This window comes from Schistocerca piceifrons, unplaced genomic scaffold (genome assembly GCF_021461385.2).
Source record: "Schistocerca piceifrons isolate TAMUIC-IGC-003096 unplaced genomic scaffold, iqSchPice1.1 HiC_scaffold_538, whole genome shotgun sequence".
NCBI lineage: Eukaryota > Metazoa > Arthropoda > Insecta > Orthoptera > Acrididae > Schistocerca > Schistocerca piceifrons.
The window spans coordinates 307,271-329,526 of record NW_025728775.1 but is presented as its reverse complement, the minus strand read 5'-3'; the positions used below and the strand labels follow the sequence as shown (position 1 = coordinate 329,526).

Here is a 22,256-nt window from a genome sequence, read left to right as displayed (position 1 = left end):
GGCTCACTCGAGTAGTATGCGACATAGGCAGGAAAATACTGTTCCCGCCCGGGATCGAACCGGGGACCTTCTGCGTGTGAAGCAGACGTGATAACCGCTACACTGCGGAAACGACGGATACGCTCTGTCCATCCTTGTACACTCGAAGACGCCTCAGCCTTCCTCCCGTCCGCGCGTGCACACACCATAGTTCATTTGACAGCCTGAAACCCATCGTAGCCGAGGTCTCAACAAGTATTCGGGGTGCTCGAGAGGGTGTATGTCGTAGCATCCCCAACGAGATAGCGGCGTTTCGCGCAGTCGTTATTGCAAGTCACATCAGCAAAAACAATCACCTCCTTAGCAGCAGGCAGTGCGCACCCGGCGGCAGCTCTACATGAAGATGCCAATAGCCCTGGAAGGCCGCCGACCGCGGGCCACGGCACCTCCGAGAACGGTGCTGCCCGTGACCCACGGTGTCGCCACACAGTCTGTCGAAGAACAGCACTGCCGGCAGAAAGCACCTTCCCCATCCCGCCAGCCGCACCAGATTCAAAGAGCACCCTGGACGACTTCGAGGGATGCAGTTTGCTGAAATAATTGGCGTTCACGCTGTCACAGGGCTCGTTGGTCTACGGGTATGATTCCTGCTTAGGGTGCAGGAGGTCCCGGGTTCAAATCCCGGACGAGCCCTAGAGTTTTGTGCAAACTGGTCGCACGTAGGTGGCTGAGTCAGCGCAAAAAGCTGCCCGTCAGTGTAAAGTGAATTTCATACTTGGTGTAAAGAAATGACCGTCTGGTCCGACGTATGAAGGTGATTGCCAAGCTTTAGGTACAGAACGTGGCAAATGCTTGTCGGTATGTCTTGTTTAAAGTGATGAAAAAGTGTTTCAGCCCGGGATCGAACCGGGGACCTTCTGCGTGTTAGGCAGACGTGATAACCGCTACACCACGGAAACTACTGCTTTCGTTCTTGCTTCTCAGAGAACTTGTAGCAAGGTTGCCATCGTAACTTAAAAATTCAGTAAATGCGGCACTTGCATGACGAAGGTACATGTAGCAGATCCACACACGACGTGGCTCACTCGAGTAGTATGCGACATAGGCAGGAAAATACTGTTCCCGCCCGGGATCGAACCGGGGACCTTCTGCGTGTGAAGCAGACGTGATAACCGCTACACTGCGGAAACGACGGATACGCTCTGTCCATCCTTGTACACTCGAAGACGCCTCAGCCTTCCTCCCGTCCGCGCGTGCACACACCATAGTTCATTTGACAGCCTGAAACCCATCGTAGCCGAGGTCTCAACAAGTATTCGGGGTGCTCGAGAGGGTGTATGTCGTAGCATCCCCAACGAGATAGCGGCGTTTCGCGCAGTCGTTATTGCAAGTCACATCAGCAAAAACAATCACCTCCTTAGCAGCAGGCAGTGCGCACCCGGCGGCAGCTCTACATGAAGATGCCAATAGCCCTGGAAGGCCGCCGACCGCGGGCCACGGCACCTCCGAGAACGGTGCTGCCCGTGACCCACGGTGTCGCCACACAGTCTGTCGAAGAACAGCACTGCCGGCAGAAAGCACCTTCCCCATCCCGCCAGCCGCACCAGATTCAAAGAGCACCCTGGACGACTTCGAGGGATGCAGTTTGCTGAAATAATTGGCGTTCACGCTGTCACAGGGCTCGTTGGTCTACGGGTATGATTCCTGCTTAGGGTGCAGGAGGTCCCGGGTTCAAATCCCGGACGAGCCCTAGAGTTTTGTGCAAACTGGTCGCACGTAGGTGGCTGAGTCAGCGCAAAAAGCTGCCCGTCAGTGTAAAGTGAATTTCATACTTGGTGTAAAGAAATGACCGTCTGGTCCGACGTATGAAGGTGATTGCCAAGCTTTAGGTACAGAACGTGGCAAATGCTTGTCGGTATGTCTTGTTTAAAGTGATGAAAAAGTGTTTCCGCCCGGGATCGAACCGGGGACCTTCTGCGTGTTAGGCAGACGTGATAACCGCTACACCACGGAAACCACTGCTTTCGTTCTTGCTTCTCAGAGAACTTGTAGCAAGGTTGCCATCGTAACTTAAAAATTCAGTAAATGCGGCACTTGCATGACGAAGGTACATGTAGCAGATCCACACACGACGTGGCTCACTCGAGTAGTATGCGACATAGGCAGGAATATACTGTTCCCGCCCGGGGACCTTCTGCGTGTGAAGCAGACGTGATAACCGCTACACTACGGAAACGACGGATACGCTCTGTCCATCCTTGTACACTCGAAGACGCCTCAGCCTTTCTCCCGTCCGCGCGTGCACACACCATAGTTCATTTGACAGCCTGAAACCCATCGTAGCCGAGGTCTCAACAAGTATTCGGGGTGCTCGAGAGGGTGTATGTCGTAGCATCCCCAACGAGATAGCGGCGTTTCGCGCAGTCGTTATTGCAAGTCACATCAGCAAAAACAATCACCTCCTTAGCAGCAGGCAGTGCGCAACCGGCGGCAGCTCTACATGAAGATGCCAATAGCCCTGGAAGGCCGCCGACCGCGGGCCACGGCACCTCCGAGAACGGTGCTGCCCGTGACCCACGGTGTCGCCACACAGTCTGTCGAAGAACAGCACTGCCGGCAGAAAGCACCTTCCCCATCCCGCCAGCCGCACCAGATTCAAAGAGCACCCTGGACGACTTCGAGGGATGCAGTTTGCTGAAATAATTGGCGTTCACGCTGTCACAGGGCTCGTTGGTCTACGGGTATGATTCCTGCTTAGGGTGCAGGAGGTCCCGGGTTCAAATCCCGGACGAGCCCTAGAGTTTTGTGCAAACTGGTCGCACGTAGGTGGCTGAGTCAGCGCAAAAAGCTGCCCGTCAGTGTAAAGTGAATTTCATACTTGGTGTAAAGAAATGACCGTCTGGTCCGACGTATGAAGGTGATTGCCAAGCTTTAGGTACAGAACGTGGCAAATGCTTGTCGGTATGTCTTGTTTAAAGTGATGAAAAAGTGTTTCCGCCCGGGATCGAACCGGGGACCTTCTGCGTGTTAGGCAGACGTGATAACCGCTACACCACGGAAACCACTGCTTTCGTTCTTGCTTCTCAGAGAACTTGTAGCAAGGTTGCCATCGTAACTTAAAAATTCAGTAAATGCGGCACTTGCATGACGAAGGTACATGTAGCAGATCCACACACGACGTGGCTCACTCGAGTAGTATGCGACATAGGCAGGAATATACTGTTCCCGCCCGGGGACCTTCTGCGTGTGAAGCAGACGTGATAACCGCTACACTACGGAAACGACGGATACGCTCTGTCCATCCTTGTACACTCGAAGACGCCTCAGCCTTTCTCCCGTCCGCGCATGCACACACCATAGTTCATTTGACAGCCTGAAACCCATCGTAGCCGAGGGCTCAACAAGTATTCGGGGTGCTCGAGAGGGTGTATGTCGTAGCATCCCCAACGAGATAGCGGCGTTTCGCGCAGTCGTTATTGCAAGTCACATCAGCAAAAACAATCACCTCCTTAGCAGCAGGCAGTGCGCACCCGGCGGCAGCTCTACATGAAGATGCCAATAGCCCTGGAAGGCCGCCGACCGCGGGCCACGGCACCTCCGAGAACGGTGCTGCCCGTGACCCACGGTGTCGCCACACAGTCTGTCGATCAGTTCCGCTTTAGACGCCGTGCAGTGTGGACGTGCCTAGTCTTCCGCTCCGCCGTAGCGTTACGTATAGTGGACTATCGTTTTTGTTTACGTGTTGTGTTGCAACTTCTGTGAGTGTTTCTCCGTCGTTGTTTCGTACCTTGTGTTTTTTTTTCTGTCCTTATTTCAGTGTTTTTTGTGTAGCGGTTTCGACCGCATATTTTGAAAATGTCGTCCCAGGTTATTCCTCGTCAGGCTACAGTTAGTTTTGCTTTTGACAAGTCAACCCGCCATGTGCAACCTAGTTCTATTGAGATTCATGATTGGTTGGTAGATTCCTTTGGTGTTCATTCGGATCAGGTGCACACTGCTTATTTTGATACCGAACTGTATGTTTTCTTTGTTAAGTTTATGGACCCACTTCAGGTTGATAAAATTCTTTCTAAATATGGTCATCAAGTTCTCTTTCGGCATCGGGATGTTTCTGTAAGTACCGTGCTGCTTTCCAATGCTTCCATCACGTATACCAATGTTCGTGTTTACAACCTTCCACCGGAGGTGGATAATGTCTATCTTAAGGAGGGTCTACAGAAGTATGGTGATGTAAAGAGCATTCGCCTTGAACGCTGGTCAAGCCAACATCGCCTGCAATGTTACAGTGGTATTCGTTCAGTCGAAATGCACGTTAAGCAGAATATTCCATCTCACCTGCAGATCGGTGGATATCGTGTCCATGTAACATATAGTGGTCAGGTTGGCACCTGTTTTTTGTGCAATGAAAGTGGTCACGTGCGTACCGACTGTCCGCGGAGAGTTTTTGTTTTAAAAAATTCTCTCGAACAGCGTCGCAAGTTAACGGTCGCTGACCTCGTTGCAGGTGGTTCTGCTCTTGGTGTAGCACAGTCCAGTGGTAGTAGCGCCCCGCCACAGGTTTTTTCGCACCCCTGATACAGAATTTCCTCCTTTGCGTGCTAAATCTGATGTTGTTCCGTCTGTCCCTCAGGTGGGTGTGCCACTTTTGAATAATAAGAGGCGTCGCCCACACGATGGAAATAGTACGGATGAGGATCTCCCTGAGATGCCCCAGTCCCAGCGACCGGCATCCTCCGAGCCACTGTGTACTGTAGCTGCTCCCTGCCCTCCTGAGGTAGCGGTTCCGGTGGCGGCTGCTGGCGCCCCTCCGGCCTCCGACGCGGCTTCTCTCGAGTCGGGTCGTCGGTCGGGCCTGTTGGCGCCGTCTTCCGAACCGACTTCGATGTCACAACAAGTGGAGCCGCGACAACTTCCTGCTTCGCTGCCCCATACCTCTGCCAGCGGAGCTGCTCCGCTTCCTTCCAACTCTGCGGCCTCGGACCTTCCTGCTCACGTTTCGCCTCCGTGCAGTCCATGTTTGCCGGAAGCTAGTGCAGGTGTTGACCATTCTGTTTTGTCGGATGTTTCCCCCGCGACCCCGGATCCCGCATGTGGACCGGCGCGGGTGGTGTCGGAAACAGAACTTGACCCTCCTACGTCACCGGCGGCTGAAGCTTCCTTGCCCGTCAGCCGACGCAAGTTACGCGTTCAGCCGAACGTTAATGCTGTTCGTAAAAAACCGAAACGTAAGGGATCCGCGGAACGGGGTAGCAGTCCCCCTCCCTCGGATGCCTCCGTCACCCCTGCTATGGACTGTGACGCTGGTGCGTCGGTGTAGGTGATTTGTTTTCTCGCTTTTCTCTCTATGGTTCAAGCATACACCTTTCTTACCTTAAATGTTAACCGTATTGAGTCCGACGTTCGCATTGCCTCTTTGCGGCAGTTTATTTACGACGCCTGTGCGGACGTAGTGTTTTTGCAGGAAGTGTTGTTTTCTGATCTCTCTCTACCTGGATTTCAAACTGTTTTTAATGTCGCGCCGGAATATTCAACAGGAACTGCTCTTTTCTTTCGAGAGGGCATTCCTATTACTGACATTGAATTCCTTGACTCTGGCCGTGGGATTGGTTGTCGTCTTTTTGATCTCCGCCTCGTTGTTTTGTATGCCCCCTCTGGTTCGGGTCACACTGTGGCTCGATCGCGCTTTTATAAAGAAGAGCTTATTTATCTTTTGCGCCAGAGTCCTCGGAGTCTCCTGCTCGGAGGCGATTTTAATTGTGTTTTACGCCCTGCAGACCAGTCCCCCAATTTTAATTATTGCCGTGATTTACATGACTTAGTTCGTACGATGCATCTGCGTGATGTTTGGGAACACAAATATCCAACCCTGGTGAAATATACGTTTTTTACCGCGTCCTCATGCAGTAGACTCGACAGATTCTATTTATCTGATTTTTTATGTGATAAAATTCTTTCTGTCGATGTTATTCCTACTAGTTTTTCTGACCATTGTGCTTTTACTGCAACTGTAAATCTTAGTCGCCAACCTGCAAAACTTTATCGTTCCCAGTGGATGTTAAATGTTTCCCACCTTGCCGACAGTGCTATGGATGATGTTATAAGTGGCGTGTGGGAGCGATGTCTTCGCTCTGTCCCGCGATACCCCTCCTTGCTGGCTTGGTGGACTGCGTTTGCCAAGCCCAAGATTCGTCAGACTTTGATTTTCTACTGTGCTGCTAGGGCGCGTGATTTTAAGAACACGTATGAATATTACTACTCTGTCCTGCGTGAACTATATGACGCGGCGGGTACCTCTCCACTGCGGATCCATGATGTTCGTCGTATTAAAGCCAGGCTCTTGAGCCTTAAACGACGACAGATGGATGGTCTGCGAGTTAAGTCGAAACCTCACTCTCTTGTTGAAGGTGAACTGACATCCTTGTACCACCTGCTACGGCATCAGACTCGTCGTCGTCGCTCCTTCATCTCTTCTCTTACGGTGGATGATGGGCGACAGCTTATTGCACAGGAGGAAATGGTTCGTGCTCTTCATCAGTATTACACTAGTCTATATTCTACCGATGATTCTTGTGATCCTCTTTCGGATGATGTCCTTGGGGATCTAGCTGCGACGATCACGCCTGACGCGAACGGCGACTTTCTCCGGGAATTCCAGGTAGATGATGTTTTCGATTTTATTGCTCGCTCTCCGTCCGGTAAATCGCCGGGTCCAGACGGCCTGCCTAAAGAATTTTACCTCCGTTTTTGGCCTCTTTTGGGTGGCATTTTTACGCAGATTTTAAATGAGATTGTCAGGGGGATGGATGTGCCTGCTGATTTTAAAGTAGGGAAAATTGTTTTAATTCCGAAGTCCTCTGGTCGTTTATCTGCTGCCAATCTTCGTCCGCTCACATTGCTGAACTTTGACTACAAGACAGCTGCTAGAGCGCTCAATAGCCGATTATCCTTTCTGCTTCGGGGTGTGATTGGTGCACATCAATGTTGTTTTCATGATAGATCTATTCTAACACCAGTAGCCGAATATCGGGATGTTGTCTCGGTTGCGGCGGTTACAAACGTACATTGTGCCTTTGCCTTCCTTGATTTTTATAAGGCTTTTGATCACGTCAGTCATGTGTTTTTAGATCGTGTTTTAGGTACAATAGGTTTTAACGCTTCATCACGTGGTGTTCTTGGCAATTTGTATAGGGGAATAACAGCTCGGGTGTCAGTCAATGGGCAGCTGACGCCGCCCATTGCTATCCGCCGCGGGGTGCCTCAGGGTAGTCCGCTCTCTATGTCTTTATTCGTATTGTCCCTGGAACCGCTGCTTCGGACTATTGCTCTCAAGCTTCAGGGTATGTCCCTCTCTGGTGGGAAGCTCTCTGTTAAGGCATATGCGGATGATGTTGTTGTTCTCCTCCGTCAACGTGATGATATCCCGTTGTTGAAAGGGGCAGTTGATGCATACTGTCGTGTCTCTGGAGCGCGTCTCAATCAGGGTAAATGTAAGCTCCTTGATATTCGAGGATTTCGCGATGCTGATGTCCCTTGGGCCACTTTTGTCGATCGCCATACGTCCTTGGGGATTATCATTGATCGGTGTCCTCTAAAAATGGCGGCTCTCAATTGGAAATCTGTCACCGAGAAGATACAGGGGGCTCTGATGGTCCATGAGCAGCGCTCTGCTACCATTTTGCAAAAAGTCAGAATTTTAGACACCTACGTTCTATGTAAAGCTTATTATGTTGCTCAGCTGTTCCCACTCCCCATGATGGTGGCGAAAAGGTTGCGCCAATTGTCGAGCAGGTTTATATGGAAGGGCCATCTATTCAAGTTACGTTACGAGGTTATGACGAAACCGCGTATCTCCGGAGGCTTGGGCCTCTCTGACATTACTCGCAAGGCGTCTGCTTTGTACGTCCGCCGAACGACTCTTATTGTTACGCAAGAAGTGACTTCAATTACATCCAGGCTTTTTACTGTTGTGCGTCCGGCGAGCCTTGCTCCACCTGTCGATGTCGGACGCCTAAATTTTAAGTTGAAACACATTCGGGAATTTTACATTGCGGTGAGTTACCTCGGTGAAGTCTTCTTGCGGCGACCGGTGCCAACGACCAAGGGCTTGATTGCCCGCTGGGAGGGACTGGCCGGTCCCAATCCCATAGAACTGGCGTCTCCATCCGTGTCCTGGAGGAACGTCTGGAAGAATGTTACTCTGCCGATCCACTCTATGGCCGTGGCGTCCACGTGGTATAGGGTAATAAATAATTTGGTTTCCACCAATGTACGACTGCACCGTATTGGTCTTTCTGACACGGACACCTGTACTCGGTGTGGTCTCCTGGATACCCTTGAACATCGGTTCACCTGCTGTGGGCACCTTGCTAATTGGCGTTGGCTCAGGAAACAACTTGCTTTTGTCACTAGGTCTGCTGAAGCCGCTTATACTATTGACATCATCGTCCGGCCCGATTCTTCCTTTTTTCCACGAACGAAGCTCAATACCGTCATGTGGTTGATTGGTCATTTCGTACATTTTGTCATCAGTTGTCATGAAGAGGATGGACACCTAGCGTTTCGGCAGTACATGCTTACTGCTTACTGGCAGCGCTTGCGATTGCCAGGCCTCCGTGATGATTTTGCAAATATGCTTCGCCTGACATTTGAAAGAGAGGGTGTTGGCTAAGATCAACTGTGAGAGCCATTTTCTTTTATACTGTTTCTGGATTTGCCGCCTTTATGTATGTTTCTTCTCTATACCAGGACTAAAGTTTTCGTGGACCTTTAGGGCGCCCAAGTTGGAAAAAAAAAAAAAGTTGTAAAGTGTTGTAGTGGAATCAGGTTAATACATTAAAAAGAAGAGCCAACATGGTGTCCGGTGGAATGTCCTGCGTGAAGTATTTACTCTTCACATTCAACCTGTTGTTTGTGATTTCTGGTATAGTAATTGTATCAGTTGGTGCACTTGCTCTAAGTAATTTTTCATCTTATGATACCTTCTTTGGTGGGAGTGTCATTGCGGGACCTGTGCTGCTGCTTATTGTTGGAATCATTGTTTTTATAGTTGCATTTTTTGGCTGTTGTGGAGCGCTGAAGGAAAATCATTGTATGGTAGTTACATTTTCAGTGCTACTTTTGATCATCTTTGCCATGGAACTAGGAGGGGGCATAGCGGGTTATGTCTTGAAGGATGTTTTGAAAGATGATCTAGATACTCAGTTGAACAGCACACTTTACAAATATGAAAATAACGGAGATATTAAAAAGGCGTGGGACATCATGCAAACAGATTTAAACTGCTGTGGCATCAATGGTCCTGATGACTGGAATAAGGCAGGGCTGAAGGTTCCTGCCTCGTGCTGCCCCAGCTATGATCTTAATGAGATGTGCGCATCCAAGCAGTACGACAAAGGTTGCATGGGCGCATTAGAAAACCTCATCAGTCACCATGCTGTAGTACTTGGCGGCGTCGGCATAGGAATTGCATTCGTTCAGCTGGTTGGTGTAATCCTAGCATGCTGCTTGGCCAAGTCAATTCGAAAAGAATACGAGACAGTGTAAAGCGGTGGTGTACCTTTTGTACTTGTTCATTTTTTTTGTTTGTTTTTGCGATTGTCAATTTGTGTGCATATAAGGATTTTCTAAGTTTTGTGGCATCTTTAAGGTAGTGCTTTGGAAGTTAAATGAATCTCATTTTGTGGATCTGTAACTGAAATATGTGAAATATGTGCAGCCTGAATGGTTGTAATTTGTGTAAGCACTGCTACTTCATAAGACTGTAATTTAAATATTTTTCGTAATGTTTAGGATGTATAAGCATTTACAGACATCTTACATGTGTATCTTCTCATTAGCCATGTCTTATTTTATATGCAGTGTTATATTTTTGACAGTATTTCCAATTGACTCCTTTATTAATTTTAATTGAAAGTTGTAATACCTGTAGAAACAGGATTCACAGTTTATTGTGTGTTCAGTGTTAATGTGCTGTTTTCACAAAATCTAAAATAAATCTCAGATTTCTATAAAAAAAAAAAAAAAAAAAAAAAAAAAAAAAAAAAAAAAAAAGGGGTACGATTCCTGCTTAGGGTGCAGGAGGTCCCGGGTTCAAATCCCGGACGAGCCCTAGCGTTTTGTGCAAACTGGTCGCACGTAGGTGGCTGAGTCAGCGCAAAAAGCTGCCCGTCAGTGTAAAGTGAATTTCATACTTGGTGTAAAGAAATGACCGTCTGGTCCGACGTATGAAGGTGATTGCCAAGCTTTAGGTACAGAACGTGGCAAATGCTTGTCGGTATGTCTTGTTTAAAGTGATGAAAAAGTGTTTCCGCCCGGGATCGAACCGGGGACCTTCTGCGTGTTAGGCAGACGTGATAACCGCTACACCACGGAAACTACTGCTTTCGTTCTTGCTTCTCAGAGAACTTGTAGCAAGGTTGCCATCGTAACTAAAAAATTCAGTAAATGCGGCACTTGCATGACGAAGGTACATGTAGCAGATCCACACACGACGTGGCTCACTCGAGTAGTATGCGACATAGGCAGGAATATACTGTTCCCGCCCGGGATCGAACCGGGGACCTTCTGCGTGTGAAGCAGACGTGACAACCGCTACACTACGGAAACGACGGATACGCTCTGTCCATCCTTGTACACTCGAAGACGCCTCAGCCTTTCTCCCGTCCGCGCATGCACACACCATAGTTCATTTGACAGCCTGAAACCCATCGTAGCCGAGGGCTCAACAAGTATTCGGGGTGCTCGAGAGGGTGTATGTCGTAGCATCCCCAACGAGATAGCGGCGTTTCGCGCAGTCGTTATTGCAAGTCACATCAGCAAAAACAATCACCTCCTTAGCAGCAGGCAGTGCGCACCCGGCGGCAGCTCTACATGAAGATGCCAATAGCCCTGGAAGGCCGCCGACCGCGGGCCACGGCACCTCCGAGAACGGTGCTGCCCGTGACCCACGGTGCCGCCACACAGTCTGTCGAAGAACAGCACTGCCGGCAGAAAGCACCTTCCCCATCCCGCCAGCCGCACCAGATTCAAAGAGCACCCTGGACGACTTCGAGGGATGCAGTTTGCTGAAATAATTGGCGTTCACGCTGTCACAGGGCTCGTTGGTCTAGGGGTATCATTCCTGCTTAGGGTGCAGGAGGTCCCGGGTTCAAATCCCGGACGAGCCCTAGCGTTTTGTGCAAACTGGTCGCACGTAGGTGGCTGAGTCAGCGCAAAAAGCTGCCCGTCAGTGTAAAGTGAATTTCATACTTGGTGTAAAGAAATGACCGTCTGGTCCGACGTATGAAGGTGATTGCCAAGCTTTAGGTACAGAACGTGGCAAATGCTTGTCGGTATGTCTTGTTTAAAGTGATGAAAAAGTGTTTCAGCCCGGGATCGAACCGGGGACCTTCTGCGTGTTAGGCAGACGTGATAACCGCTACACCACGGAAACTCCTGCTTTCGTTCTTGCTTCTCAGAGAACTTGTAGCAAGGTTGCCATCGTAACTTAAAAATTCAGTAAATGCGGCACTTGCATGACGAAGGTACATGTAGCAGATCCACACACGACGTGGCTCACTCGAGTAGTATGCGACATAGGCAGGAAAATACTGTTCCCGCCCGGGATCGAACGGGGGACCTTCTGCGTGTGAGGCAGACGTGATAACCGCTACACTACGGAAACGACGGATACGCTCTGTCCATCCTTGTACACTCGAAGACGCCTCAGCCTTTCTCCCGTCCGCGCATGCACACACCATAGTTCATTTGACAGCCTGAAACCCATCGTAGCCGAGGGCTCAACAAGTATTCGGGGTGCTCGAGAGGGTGTATGTCGTAGCATCCCCAACGAGATAGCGGCGTTTCGCGCAGTCGTTATTGCAAGTCACATCAGCAAAAACAATCACCTCCTTAGCAGCAGGCAGTGCGCACCCGGCGGCAGCTCTACATGAAGATGCCAATAGCCCTGGAAGGCCGCCGACCGCGGGCCACGGCACCTCCGAGAACGGTGCTGCCCGTGACCCACGGTGTCGCCACACAGTCTGTCGAAGAACAGCACTGCCGGCAGAAAGCACCTTCCCCATCCCGCCAGCCGCACCAGATTCAAAGAGCACCCTGGACGACTTCGAGGGATGCAGTTTGCTGAAATAATTGGCGTTCACGCTGTCACAGGGCTCGTTGGTCTAGGGGTATCATTCCTGCTTAGGGTGCAGGAGGTCCCGGGTTCAAATCCCGGACGAGCCCTAGCGTTTTGTGCAAACTGGTCGCACGTAGGTGGCTGAGTCAGCGCAAAAAGCTGCCCGTCAGTGTAAAGTGAATTTCATACTTGGTGTAAAGAAATGACCGTCTGGTCCGACGTATGAAGGTGATTGCCAAGCTTTAGGTACAGAACGTGGCAAATGCTTGTCGGTATGTCTTGTTTAAAGTGATGAAAAAGTGTTTCAGCCCGGGATCGAACCGGGGACCTTCTGCGTGTTAGGCAGACGTGATAACCGCTACACCACGGAAACTCCTGCTTTCGTTCTTGCTTCTCAGAGAACTTGTAGCAAGGTTGCCATCGTAACTTAAAAATTCAGTAAATGCGGCACTTGCATGACGAAGGTACATGTAGCAGATCCACACACGACGTGGCTCACTCGAGTAGTATGCGACATAGGCAGGAAAATACTGTTCCCGCCCGGGATCGAACCGGGGACCTTCTGCGTGTGAGGCAGACGTGATAACCGCTACACTACGGAAACGACGGATACGCTCTGTCCATCCTTGTACACTCGAAGACGCCTCAGCCTTTCTCCCGTCCGCGCATGCACACACCATAGTTCATTTGACAGCCTGAAACCCATCGTAGCCGAGGGCTCAACAAGTATTCGGGGTGCTCGAGAGGGTGTATGTCGTAGCATCCCCAACGAGATAGCGGCGTTTCGCGCAGTCGTTATTGCAAGTCACATCAGCAAAAACAATCACCTCCTTAGCAGCAGGCAGTGCGCACCCGGCGGCAGCTCTACATGAAGATGCCAATAGCCCTGGAAGGCCGCCGACCGCGGGCCACGGCACCTCCGAGAACGGTGCTGCCCGTGACCCACGGTGTCGCCACACAGTCTGTCGAAGAACAGCACTGCCGGCAGAAAGCACCTTCCCCATCCCGCCAGCCGCACCAGATTCAAAGAGCACCCTGGACGACTTCGAGGGATGCAGTTTGCTGAAATAATTGGCGTTCACGCTGTCACAGGGCTCGTTGGTCTACGGGTATGATTCCTGCTTAGGGTGCAGGAGGTCCCGGGTTCAAATCCCGGACGAGCCCTAGCGTTTTGTGCAAACTGGTCGCACGTAGGTGGCTGAGTCAGCGCAAAAAGCTGCCCGTCAGTGTAAAGTGAATTTCATACTTGGTGTAAAGAAATGACCGTCTGGTCCGACGTATGAAGGTGATTGCCAAGCTTTAGGTACAGAACGTGGCAAATGCTTGTCGGTATGTCTTGTTTAAAGTGATGAAAAAGTGTTTCAGCCCGGGATCGAACCGGGGACCTTCTGCGTGTTAGGCAGACGTGATAACCGCTACACCACGGAAACTACTGCTTTCGTTCTTGCTTCTCAGAGAACTTGTAGCAAGGTTGCCATCGTAACTTAAAAATTCAGTAAATGCGGCACTTGCATGACGAAGGTACATGTAGCAGATCCACACACGACGTGGCTCACTCGAGTAGTATGCGACATAGGCAGGAAAATACTGTTCCCGCCCGGGGACCTTCTGCGTGTGAAGCAGACGTGATAACCGCTACACTACGGAAACGACGGATACGCTCTGTCCATCCTTGTACACTCGAAGACGCCTCAGCCTTTCTCCCGTCCGCGCATGCACACACCATAGTTCATTTGACAGCCTGAAACCCATCGTAGCCGAGGGCTCAACAAGTATTCGGGGTGCTCGAGAGGGTGTATGTCGTAGCATCCCCAACGAGATAGCGGCGTTTCGCGCAGTCGTTATTGCAAGTCACATCAGCAAAAACAATCACCTCCTTAGCAGCAGGCAGTGCGCACCCGGCGGCAGCTCTACATGAAGATGCCAATAGCCCTGGAAGGCCGCCGACCGCGGGCCACGGCACCTCCGAGAACGGTGCTGCCCGTGACCCACGGTGTCGCCACACAGTCTATCGAAGAACAGCACTGCCGGCAGAAAGCACCTTCCCCATCCCGCCAGCCGCACCAGATTCAAAGAGCACCCTGGACGACTTCGAGGGATGCAGTTTGCTGTAATAATTGGCGTTCACGCTGTCACAGGGCTCGTTGGTCTAGGGGTACGATTCCTGCTTAGGGTGCAGGAGGTCCCGGGTGCAAATCCCGGACGAGCCCTAGCGTTTTGTGCAAACTGGTCGCACGTAGGTGGCTGAGTCAGCGCAAAAAGCTGCCCGTCAGTGTAAAGTGAATTTCATACTTGGTGTAAAGAAATGACCGTCTGGTCCGACGTATGAAGGTGATTGCCAAGCTTTAGGTACAGAACGTGGCAAATGCTTGTCGGTATGTCTTGTTTAAAGTGATGAAAAAGTGTTTCCGCCCGGGATCGAACCGGGAACCTTCTGCGTGTTAGGCAGACGTGATAACCGCTACACCACGGAAACTACTGCTTTCGTTCTTGCTTCTCAGAGAACTTGTAGCAAGGTTGCCATCGTAACTAAAAAATTCAGTAAATGCGGCACTTGCATGACGAAGGTACATGTAGCAGATCCACACACGACGTGGCTCACTCGAGTAGTATGCGACATAGGCAGGAAAATACTGTTCCCGCCCGGGATCGAACCGGGGACCTTCTGCGTGTGAAGCAGACGTGATAACCGCTACACTACGGAAACGACGGATACGCTCTGTCCATCCTTGTACACTCGAAGACGCCTCAGCCTTTCTCCCGTCCGCGCATGCACACACCATAGTTCATTTGACAGCCTGAAACCCATCGTAGCCGAGGGCTCAACAAGTATTCGGGGTGCTCGAGAGGGTGTATGTCGTAGCATCCCCAACGAGATAGCGGCGTTTCGCGCAGTCGTTATTGCAAGTCACATCAGCAAAAACAATCACCTCCTTAGCAGCAGGCAGTGCGCACCCGGCGGCAGCTCTACATGAAGATGCCAATAGCCCTGGAAGGCCGCCGACCGCGGGCCACGGCACCTCCGAGAACGGTGCTGCCCGTGACCCACGGTGTCGCCACACAGTCTGTCGAAGAACAGCACTGCCGGCAGAAAGCACCTTCCCCATCCCGCCAGCCGCACCAGATTCAAAGAGCACCCTGGACGACTTCGAGGGATGCAGTTTGCTGAAATAATTGGCGTTCACGCTGTCACAGGGCTCGTTGGTCTAGGGGTATCATTCCTGCTTAGGGTGCAGGAGGTCCCGGGTTCAAATCCCGGACGAGCCCTAGCGTTTTGTGCAAACTGGTCGCACGTAGGTGGCTGAGTCAGCGCAAAAAGCTGCCCGTCAGTGTAAAGTGAATTTCATACTTGGTGTAAAGAAATGACCGTCTGGTCCGACGTATGAAGGTGATTGCCAAGCTTTAGGTACAGAACGTGGCAAATGCTTGTCGGTATGTCTTGTTTAAAGTGATGAAAAAGTGTTTCAGCCCGGGATCGAACCGGGGACCTTCTGCGTGTTAGGCAGACGTGATAACCGCTACACCACGGAAACTCCTGCTTTCGTTCTTGCTTCTCAGAGAACTTGTAGCAAGGTTGCCATCGTAACTTAAAAATTCAGTAAATGCGGCACTTGCATGACGAAGGTACATGTAGCAGATCCACACACGACGTGGCTCACTCGAGTAGTATGCGACATAGGCAGGAAAATACTGTTCCCGCCCGGGATCGAACCGGGGACCTTCTGCGTGTGAGGCAGACGTGATAACCGCTACACTACGGAAACGACGGATACGCTCTGTCCATCCTTGTACACTCGAAGACGCCTCAGCCTTTCTCCCGTCCGCGCATGCACACACCATAGTTCATTTGACAGCCTGAAACCCATCGTAGCCGAGGGCTCAACAAGTATTCGGGGTGCTCGAGAGGGTGTATGTCGTAGCATCCCCAACGAGATAGCGGCGTTTCGCGCAGTCGTTATTGCAAGTCACATCAGCAAAAACAATCACCTCCTTAGCAGCAGGCAGTGCGCACCCGGCGGCAGCTCTACATGAAGATGCCAATAGCCCTGGAAGGCCGCCGACCGCGGGCCACGGCACCTCCGAGAACGGTGCTGCCCGTGACCCACGGTGTCGCCACACAGTCTGTCGAAGAACAGCACTGCCGGCAGAAAGCACCTTCCCCATCCCGCCAGCCGCACCAGATTCAAAGAGCACCCTGGACGACTTCGAGGGATGCAGTTTGCTGAAATAATTGGCGTTCACGCTGTCACAGGGCTCGTTGGTCTACGGGTATGATTCCTGCTTAGGGTGCAGGAGGTCCCGGGTTCAAATCCCGGACGAGCCCTAGCGTTTTGTGCAAACTGGTCGCACGTAGGTGGCTGAGTCAGCGCAAAAAGCTGCCCGTCAGTGTAAAGTGAATTTCATACTTGGTGTAAAGAAATGACCGTCTGGTCCGACGTATGAAGGTGATTGCCAAGCTTTAGGTACAGAACGTGGCAAATGCTTGTCGGTATGTCTTGTTTAAAGTGATGAAAAAGTGTTTCAGCCCGGGATCGAACCGGGGACCTTCTGCGTGTTAGGCAGACGTGATAACCGCTACACCACGGAAACTACTGCTTTCGTTCTTGCTTCTCAGAGAACTTGTAGCAAGGTTGCCATCGTAACTTAAAAATTCAGTAAATGCGGCACTTGCATGACGAAGGTACATGTAGCAGATCCACACACGACGTGGCTCACTCGAGTAGTATGCGACATAGGCAGGAAAATACTGTTCCCGCCCGGGGACCTTCTGCGTGTGAAGCAGACGTGATAACCGCTACACTACGGAAACGACGGATACGCTCTGTCCATCCTTGTACACTCGAAGACGCCTCAGCCTTTCTCCCGTCCGCGCATGCACACACCATAGTTCATTTGACAGCCTGAAACCCATCGTAGCCGAGGGCTCAACAAGTATTCGGGGTGCTCGAGAGGGTGTATGTCGTAGCATCCCCAACGAGATAGCGGCGTTTCGCGCAGTCGTTATTGCAAGTCACATCAGCAAAAACAATCACCTCCTTAGCAGCAGGCAGTGCGCACCCGGCGGCAGCTCTACATGAAGATGCCAATAGCCCTGGAAGGCCGCCGACCGCGGGCCACGGCACCTCCGAGAACGGTGCTGCCCGTGACCCACGGTGTCGCCACACAGTCTATCGAAGAACAGCACTGCCGGCAGAAAGCACCTTCCCCATCCCGCCAGCCGCACCAGATTCAAAGAGCACCCTGGACGACTTCGAGGGATGCAGTTTGCTGTAATAATTGGCGTTCACGCTGTCACAGGGCTCGTTGGTCTAGGGGTACGATTCCTGCTTAGGGTGCAGGAGGTCCCGGGTGCAAATCCCGGACGAGCCCTAGCGTTTTGTGCAAACTGGTCGCACGTAGGTGGCTGAGTCAGCGCAAAAAGCTGCCCGTCAGTGTAAAGTGAATTTCATACTTGGTGTAAAGAAATGACCGTCTGGTCCGACGTATGAAGGTGATTGCCAAGCTTTAGGTACAGAACGTGGCAAATGCTTGTCGGTATGTCTTGTTTAAAGTGATGAAAAAGTGTTTCCGCCCGGGATCGAACCGGGGACCTTCTGCGTGTTAGGCAGACGTGATAACCGCTACACCACGGAAACTACTGCTTTCGTTCTTGCTTCTCAGAGAACTTGTAGCAAGGTTGCCATCGTAACTAAAAAATTCAGTAAATGCGGCACTTGCATGACGAAGGTACATGTAGCAGATCCACACACGACGTGGCTCACTCGAGTAGTATGCGACATAGGCAGGAAAATACTGTTCCCGCCCGGGATCGAACCGGGGACCTTCTGCGTGTGAAGCAGACGTGATAACCGCTACACTACGGAAACGACGGATACGCTCTGTCCATCCTTGTACACTCGAAGACGCCTCAGCCTTTCTCCCGTCCGCGCATGCACACACCATAGTTCATTTGACAGCCTGAAACCCATCGTAGCCGAGGGCTCAACAAGTATTCGGGGTGCTCGAGAGGGTGTATGTCGTAGCATCCCCAACGAGATAGCGGCGTTTCGCGCAGTCGTTATTGCAAGTCACATCAGCAAAAACAATCACCTCCTTAGCAGCAGGCAGTGCGCACCCGGCGGCAGCTCTACATGAAGATGCCAATAGCCCTGGAAGGCCGCCGACCGCGGGCCACGGCACCTCCGAGAACGGTGCTGCCCGTGACCCACGGTGTCGCCACACAGTCTATCGAAGAACAGCACTGCCGGCAGAAAGCACCTTCCCCATCCCGCCAGCCGCACCAGATTCAAAGAGCACCCTGGACGACTTCGAGGGATGCAGTTTGCTGTAATAATTGGCGTTCACGCTGTCACAGGGCTCGTTGGTCTAGGGGTACGATTCCTGCTTAGGGTGCAGGAGGTCCCGGGTGCAAATCCCGGACGAGCCCTAGCGTTTTGTGCAAACTGGTCGCACGTAGGTGGCTGAGTCAGCGCAAAAAGCTGCCCGTCAGTGTAAAGTGAATTTCATACTTGGTGTAAAGAAATGACCGTCTGGTCCGACGTATGAAGGTGATTGCCAAGCTTTAGGTACAGAACGTGGCAAATGCTTGTCGGTATGTCTTGTTTAAAGTGATGAAAAAGTGTTTCCGCCCGGGATCGAACCGGGAACCTTCTGCGTGTTAGGCAGACGTGATAACCGCTACACCACGGAAACTACTGCTTTCGTTCTTGCTTCTCAGAGAACTTGTAGCAAGGTTGCCATCGTAACTAAAAAATTCAGTAAATGCGGCACTTGCATGACGAAGGTACATGTAGCAGATCCACACACGACGTGGCTCACTCGAGTAGTATGCGACATAGGCAGGAAAATACTGTTCCCGCCCGGGATCGAACCGGGGACCTTCTGCGTGTGAAGCAGACGTGATAACCGCTACACTACGGAAACGACGGATACACTCTGTCCATCCTTGTACACTCGAAGACGCCTCAGCCTTTCTCCCGTCCGCGCATGCACACACCATAGTTCATTTGACAGCCTGAAACCCATCGTAGCCGAGGGCTCAACAAGTATTCGGGGTGCTCGAGAGGGTGTATGTCGTAGCATCCCCAACGAGATAGCGGCGTTTCGCGCAGTCGTTATTGCAAGTCACATCAGCAAAAACAATCACCTCCTTAGCAGCAGGCAGTGCGCACCCGGCGGCAGCTCTACATGAAGATGCCAATAGCCCTGGAAGGCCGCCGACCGCGGGCCACGGCACCTCCGAGAACGGTGCTGCCCGTGACCCACGGTGTCGCCACACAGTCTGTCGAAGAACAGCACTGCCGGCAGAAAGCACCTTCCCCATCCCGCCAGCCGCACCAGATTCAAAGAGCACCCTGGACGACTTCGAGGGATGCAGTTTGCTGAAATAATTGGCGTTCACGCTGTCACAGGGCTCGTTGGTCTACGGGTATGATTCCTGCTTAGGGTGCAGGAGGTCCCGGGTTCAAATCCCGGACGAGCCCTAGCGTTTTGTGCAAACTGGTCGCACGTAGGTGGCTGAGTCAGCGCAAAAAGCTGCCCGTCAGTGTAAAGTGAATTTCATACTTGGTGTAAAGAAATGACCGTCTGGTCCGACGTATGAAGGTGATTGCCAAGCTTTAGGTACAGAACGTGGCAAATGCTTGTCGGTATGTCTTGTTTAAAGTGATGAAAAAGTGTTTCCGCCCGGGATCGAACCGGGGACCTTCTGCGTGTTAGGCAGACGTGATAACCGCTACACCACGGAAACCACTGCTTTCGTTCCTGCTTCTCAGAGAACTTGTAGCAAGGTTGCCATCGTAACTTAAAAATTCAGTAAATGCGGCACTTGCATGACGAAGGTACATGTAGCAGATCCACACACGACGTGGCTCACTCGAGTAGTATGCGACATAGGCAGGAAAATACTGTTCCCGCCCGGGGACCTTCTGCGTGTGAAGCAGACGTGATAACCGCTACACTACGGAAACGACGGATACGCTCTGTCCATCCTTGTACACTCGAAGACGCCTCAGCCTTTCTCCCGTCCGCGCATGCACACACCATAGTTCATTTGACAGCCTGAAACCCATCGTAGCCGAGGGCTCAACAAGTATTCGGGGTGCTCGAGAGGGTGTATGTCGTAGCATCCCCAACGAGATAGCGGCGTTTCGCGCAGTCGTTATTGCAAGTCACATCAGCAAAAACAATCACCTCCTTAGCAGCAGGCAGTGCGCACCCGGCGGCAGCTCTACATGAAGATGCCAATAGCCCTGGAAGGCCGCCGACCGCGGGCCACGGCACCTCCGAGAACGGTGCTGCCCGTGACCCACGGTGTCGCCACACAGTCTATCGAAGAACAGCACTGCCGGCAGAAAGCACCTTCCCCATCCCGCCAGCCGCACCAGATTCAAAGAGCACCCTGGACGACTTCGAGGGATGCAGTTTGCTGTAATAATTGGCGTTCACGCTGTCACAGGGCTCGTTGGTCTAGGGGTACGATTCCTGCTTAGGGTGCAGGAGGTCCCGGGTGCAAATCCCGGACGAGCCCTAGCGTTTTGTGCAAACTGGTCGCACGTAGGTGGCTGAGTCAGCGCAAAAAGCTGCCCGTCAGTGTAAAGTGAATTTCATACTTGGTGTAAAGAAATGACCGTCTGGTCCGACGTATGAAGGTGATTGCCAAGCTTTAGGTACAGAACGTGGCAAATGCTTGTCGGTATGTCTTGTTTAAAGTGATGAAAAAGTGTTTCCGCCCGGGATCGAACCGGGAACCTTCTGCGTGTTAGGCAGACGTGATAACCGCTACACCACGGAAACTACTGCTTTCGTTCTTGCTTCTCAGAGAACTTGTAGCAAGGTTGCCATCGTAACTAAAAAATTCAGTAAATGCGGCACTTGCATGACGAAGGTACATGTAGCAGATCCACACACGACGTGGCTCACTCGAGTAGTATGCGACATAGGCAGGAAAATACTGTTCCCGCCCGGGATCGAACCGGGGACCTTCTGCGTGTGAAGCAGACGTGATAACCGCTACACTACGGATACGCTCTGTCCATCCTTGTACACTCGAAGACGCCTCAGCCTTTCTCCCGTCCGCGCATGCACACACCATAGTTCATTTGACAGCCTGAAACCCATCGTAGCCGAGGGCTCAACAAGTATTCGGGGTGCTCGAGAGGGTGTATGTCGTAGCATCCCCAACGAGATAGCGGCGTTTCGCGCAGTCGTTATTGCAAGTCACATCAGCAAAAACAATCACCTCCTTAGCAGCAGGCAGTGCGCACCCGGCGGCAGCTCTACATGAAGATGCCAATAGCCCTGGAAGGCCGCCGACCGCGGGCCACGGCACCTCCGAGAACGGTGCTGCCCGTGACCCACGGTGTCGCCACACAGTCTGTCGAAGAACAGCACTGCCGGCAGAAAGCACCTTCCCCATCCCGCCAGCCGCACCAGATTCAAAGAGCACCCTGGACGACTTCGAGGGATGCAGTTTGCTGAAATAATTGGCGTTCACGCTGTCACAGGGCTCGTTGGTCTACGGGTATGATTCCTGCTTAGGGTGCAGGAGGTCCCGGGTTCAAATCCCGGACGAGCCCTAGCGTTTTGTGCAAACTGGTCGCACGTAGGTGGCTGAGTCAGCGCAAAAAGCTGCCCGTCAGTGTAAAGTGAATTTCATACTTGGTGTAAAGAAATGACCGTCTGGTCCGACGTATGAAGGTGATTGCCAAGCTTTAGGTACAGAACGTGGCAAATGCTTGTCGGTATGTCTTGTTTAAAGTGATGAAAAAGTGTTTCCGCCCGGGATCGAACCGGGGACCTTCTGCGTGTTAGGCAGACGTGATAACCGCTACACCACGGAAACCACTGCTTTCGTTCTTGCTTCTCAGAGAACTTGTAGCAAGGTTGCCATCGTAACTTAAAAATTCAGTAAATGCGGCACTTGCATGACGAAGGTACATGTAGCAGATCCACACACGACGTGGCTCACTCGAGTAGTATGCGACATAGGCAGGAAAATACTGTTCCCGCCCGGGGACCTTCTGCGTGTGAAGCAGACGTGATAACCGCTACACTACGGAAACGACGGATACGCTCTGTCCATCCTTGTACACTCGAAGACGCCTCAGCCTTTCTCCCGTCCGCGCATGCACACACCATAGTTCATTTGACAGCCTGAAAC

General features: G+C 51.8%; 1 protein-coding gene and 35 non-coding genes across 36 annotated transcripts; 11 read left to right on the top strand and 25 right to left on the bottom strand.

Moving 5' to 3' along the window:
• Positions 1-39: 39 nt before the first annotated feature.
• Trnav-cac lies at positions 40-112 on the bottom strand. The gene has a single exon. It is a non-coding gene; the product is annotated as a tRNA-Val (tRNA).
• Positions 113-600: 488 nt separating this feature from the next.
• Positions 601-672, top strand: Trnap-agg. The gene has a single exon. It is a non-coding gene; the product is annotated as a tRNA-Pro (tRNA).
• A 193-nt stretch (positions 673-865) lies between these two features.
• Trnav-aac lies at positions 866-938 on the bottom strand. Its single transcript has one exon. It is a non-coding gene; the product is annotated as a tRNA-Val (tRNA).
• Positions 939-1,096: 158 nt separating this feature from the next.
• Trnav-cac lies at positions 1,097-1,169 on the bottom strand. The gene has a single exon. It is a non-coding gene; the product is annotated as a tRNA-Val (tRNA).
• A 488-nt stretch (positions 1,170-1,657) lies between these two features.
• On the top strand, positions 1,658-1,729 carry Trnap-agg. Its single transcript has one exon. It is a non-coding gene; the product is annotated as a tRNA-Pro (tRNA).
• A 193-nt stretch (positions 1,730-1,922) lies between these two features.
• Trnav-aac lies at positions 1,923-1,995 on the bottom strand. Its single transcript has one exon. It is a non-coding gene; the product is annotated as a tRNA-Val (tRNA).
• Positions 1,996-2,703: 708 nt separating this feature from the next.
• Trnap-agg lies at positions 2,704-2,775 on the top strand. The gene has a single exon. It is a non-coding gene; the product is annotated as a tRNA-Pro (tRNA).
• A 193-nt stretch (positions 2,776-2,968) lies between these two features.
• Positions 2,969-3,041, bottom strand: Trnav-aac. Its single transcript has one exon. It is a non-coding gene; the product is annotated as a tRNA-Val (tRNA).
• Positions 3,042-8,784: 5,743 nt separating this feature from the next.
• Positions 8,785-9,986, top strand: LOC124754860 (CD63 antigen-like). Its single transcript, XM_047249040.1, has one exon. The coding sequence runs from the start codon at positions 8,830-8,832 to the stop codon at positions 9,520-9,522; it is 693 nt and encodes a 230-aa protein (XP_047104996.1). The 5' UTR covers positions 8,785-8,829; the 3' UTR covers positions 9,523-9,986.
• Positions 9,987-10,280: 294 nt separating this feature from the next.
• Positions 10,281-10,353, bottom strand: Trnav-aac. Its single transcript has one exon. It is a non-coding gene; the product is annotated as a tRNA-Val (tRNA).
• A 158-nt stretch (positions 10,354-10,511) lies between these two features.
• On the bottom strand, positions 10,512-10,584 carry Trnav-cac. The gene has a single exon. It is a non-coding gene; the product is annotated as a tRNA-Val (tRNA).
• Positions 10,585-11,072: 488 nt separating this feature from the next.
• Positions 11,073-11,144, top strand: Trnap-agg. Its single transcript has one exon. It is a non-coding gene; the product is annotated as a tRNA-Pro (tRNA).
• Positions 11,145-11,337: 193 nt separating this feature from the next.
• Positions 11,338-11,410, bottom strand: Trnav-aac. The gene has a single exon. It is a non-coding gene; the product is annotated as a tRNA-Val (tRNA).
• Positions 11,411-11,568: 158 nt separating this feature from the next.
• Positions 11,569-11,641, bottom strand: Trnav-cac. Its single transcript has one exon. It is a non-coding gene; the product is annotated as a tRNA-Val (tRNA).
• Positions 11,642-12,129: 488 nt separating this feature from the next.
• On the top strand, positions 12,130-12,201 carry Trnap-agg. Its single transcript has one exon. It is a non-coding gene; the product is annotated as a tRNA-Pro (tRNA).
• A 193-nt stretch (positions 12,202-12,394) lies between these two features.
• On the bottom strand, positions 12,395-12,467 carry Trnav-aac. Its single transcript has one exon. It is a non-coding gene; the product is annotated as a tRNA-Val (tRNA).
• Positions 12,468-12,625: 158 nt separating this feature from the next.
• Trnav-cac lies at positions 12,626-12,698 on the bottom strand. The gene has a single exon. It is a non-coding gene; the product is annotated as a tRNA-Val (tRNA).
• A 488-nt stretch (positions 12,699-13,186) lies between these two features.
• Positions 13,187-13,258, top strand: Trnap-agg. The gene has a single exon. It is a non-coding gene; the product is annotated as a tRNA-Pro (tRNA).
• A 193-nt stretch (positions 13,259-13,451) lies between these two features.
• Positions 13,452-13,524, bottom strand: Trnav-aac. Its single transcript has one exon. It is a non-coding gene; the product is annotated as a tRNA-Val (tRNA).
• A 973-nt stretch (positions 13,525-14,497) lies between these two features.
• On the bottom strand, positions 14,498-14,570 carry Trnav-aac. Its single transcript has one exon. It is a non-coding gene; the product is annotated as a tRNA-Val (tRNA).
• A 158-nt stretch (positions 14,571-14,728) lies between these two features.
• On the bottom strand, positions 14,729-14,801 carry Trnav-cac. Its single transcript has one exon. It is a non-coding gene; the product is annotated as a tRNA-Val (tRNA).
• A 488-nt stretch (positions 14,802-15,289) lies between these two features.
• Positions 15,290-15,361, top strand: Trnap-agg. The gene has a single exon. It is a non-coding gene; the product is annotated as a tRNA-Pro (tRNA).
• Positions 15,362-15,554: 193 nt separating this feature from the next.
• Trnav-aac lies at positions 15,555-15,627 on the bottom strand. The gene has a single exon. It is a non-coding gene; the product is annotated as a tRNA-Val (tRNA).
• Positions 15,628-15,785: 158 nt separating this feature from the next.
• On the bottom strand, positions 15,786-15,858 carry Trnav-cac. Its single transcript has one exon. It is a non-coding gene; the product is annotated as a tRNA-Val (tRNA).
• A 488-nt stretch (positions 15,859-16,346) lies between these two features.
• Trnap-agg lies at positions 16,347-16,418 on the top strand. Its single transcript has one exon. It is a non-coding gene; the product is annotated as a tRNA-Pro (tRNA).
• Positions 16,419-16,611: 193 nt separating this feature from the next.
• Positions 16,612-16,684, bottom strand: Trnav-aac. The gene has a single exon. It is a non-coding gene; the product is annotated as a tRNA-Val (tRNA).
• Positions 16,685-17,657: 973 nt separating this feature from the next.
• Trnav-aac lies at positions 17,658-17,730 on the bottom strand. The gene has a single exon. It is a non-coding gene; the product is annotated as a tRNA-Val (tRNA).
• Positions 17,731-17,888: 158 nt separating this feature from the next.
• On the bottom strand, positions 17,889-17,961 carry Trnav-cac. Its single transcript has one exon. It is a non-coding gene; the product is annotated as a tRNA-Val (tRNA).
• A 753-nt stretch (positions 17,962-18,714) lies between these two features.
• On the bottom strand, positions 18,715-18,787 carry Trnav-aac. The gene has a single exon. It is a non-coding gene; the product is annotated as a tRNA-Val (tRNA).
• A 158-nt stretch (positions 18,788-18,945) lies between these two features.
• Trnav-cac lies at positions 18,946-19,018 on the bottom strand. The gene has a single exon. It is a non-coding gene; the product is annotated as a tRNA-Val (tRNA).
• A 488-nt stretch (positions 19,019-19,506) lies between these two features.
• Positions 19,507-19,578, top strand: Trnap-agg. The gene has a single exon. It is a non-coding gene; the product is annotated as a tRNA-Pro (tRNA).
• A 193-nt stretch (positions 19,579-19,771) lies between these two features.
• On the bottom strand, positions 19,772-19,844 carry Trnav-aac. The gene has a single exon. It is a non-coding gene; the product is annotated as a tRNA-Val (tRNA).
• A 973-nt stretch (positions 19,845-20,817) lies between these two features.
• On the bottom strand, positions 20,818-20,890 carry Trnav-aac. The gene has a single exon. It is a non-coding gene; the product is annotated as a tRNA-Val (tRNA).
• A 158-nt stretch (positions 20,891-21,048) lies between these two features.
• On the bottom strand, positions 21,049-21,121 carry Trnav-cac. The gene has a single exon. It is a non-coding gene; the product is annotated as a tRNA-Val (tRNA).
• Positions 21,122-21,600: 479 nt separating this feature from the next.
• Positions 21,601-21,672, top strand: Trnap-agg. Its single transcript has one exon. It is a non-coding gene; the product is annotated as a tRNA-Pro (tRNA).
• A 193-nt stretch (positions 21,673-21,865) lies between these two features.
• On the bottom strand, positions 21,866-21,938 carry Trnav-aac. Its single transcript has one exon. It is a non-coding gene; the product is annotated as a tRNA-Val (tRNA).
• Positions 21,939-22,256: the final 318 nt, after the last annotated feature.

Excerpts from the sequence above, each read along its gene's own strand:
- LOC124754860 (XM_047249040.1), top strand. The coding sequence starts at position 8,830 with ATGGTGTCCGGTGGAATGTCCTGCGTGAAGTATTTACTCTTCACATTC.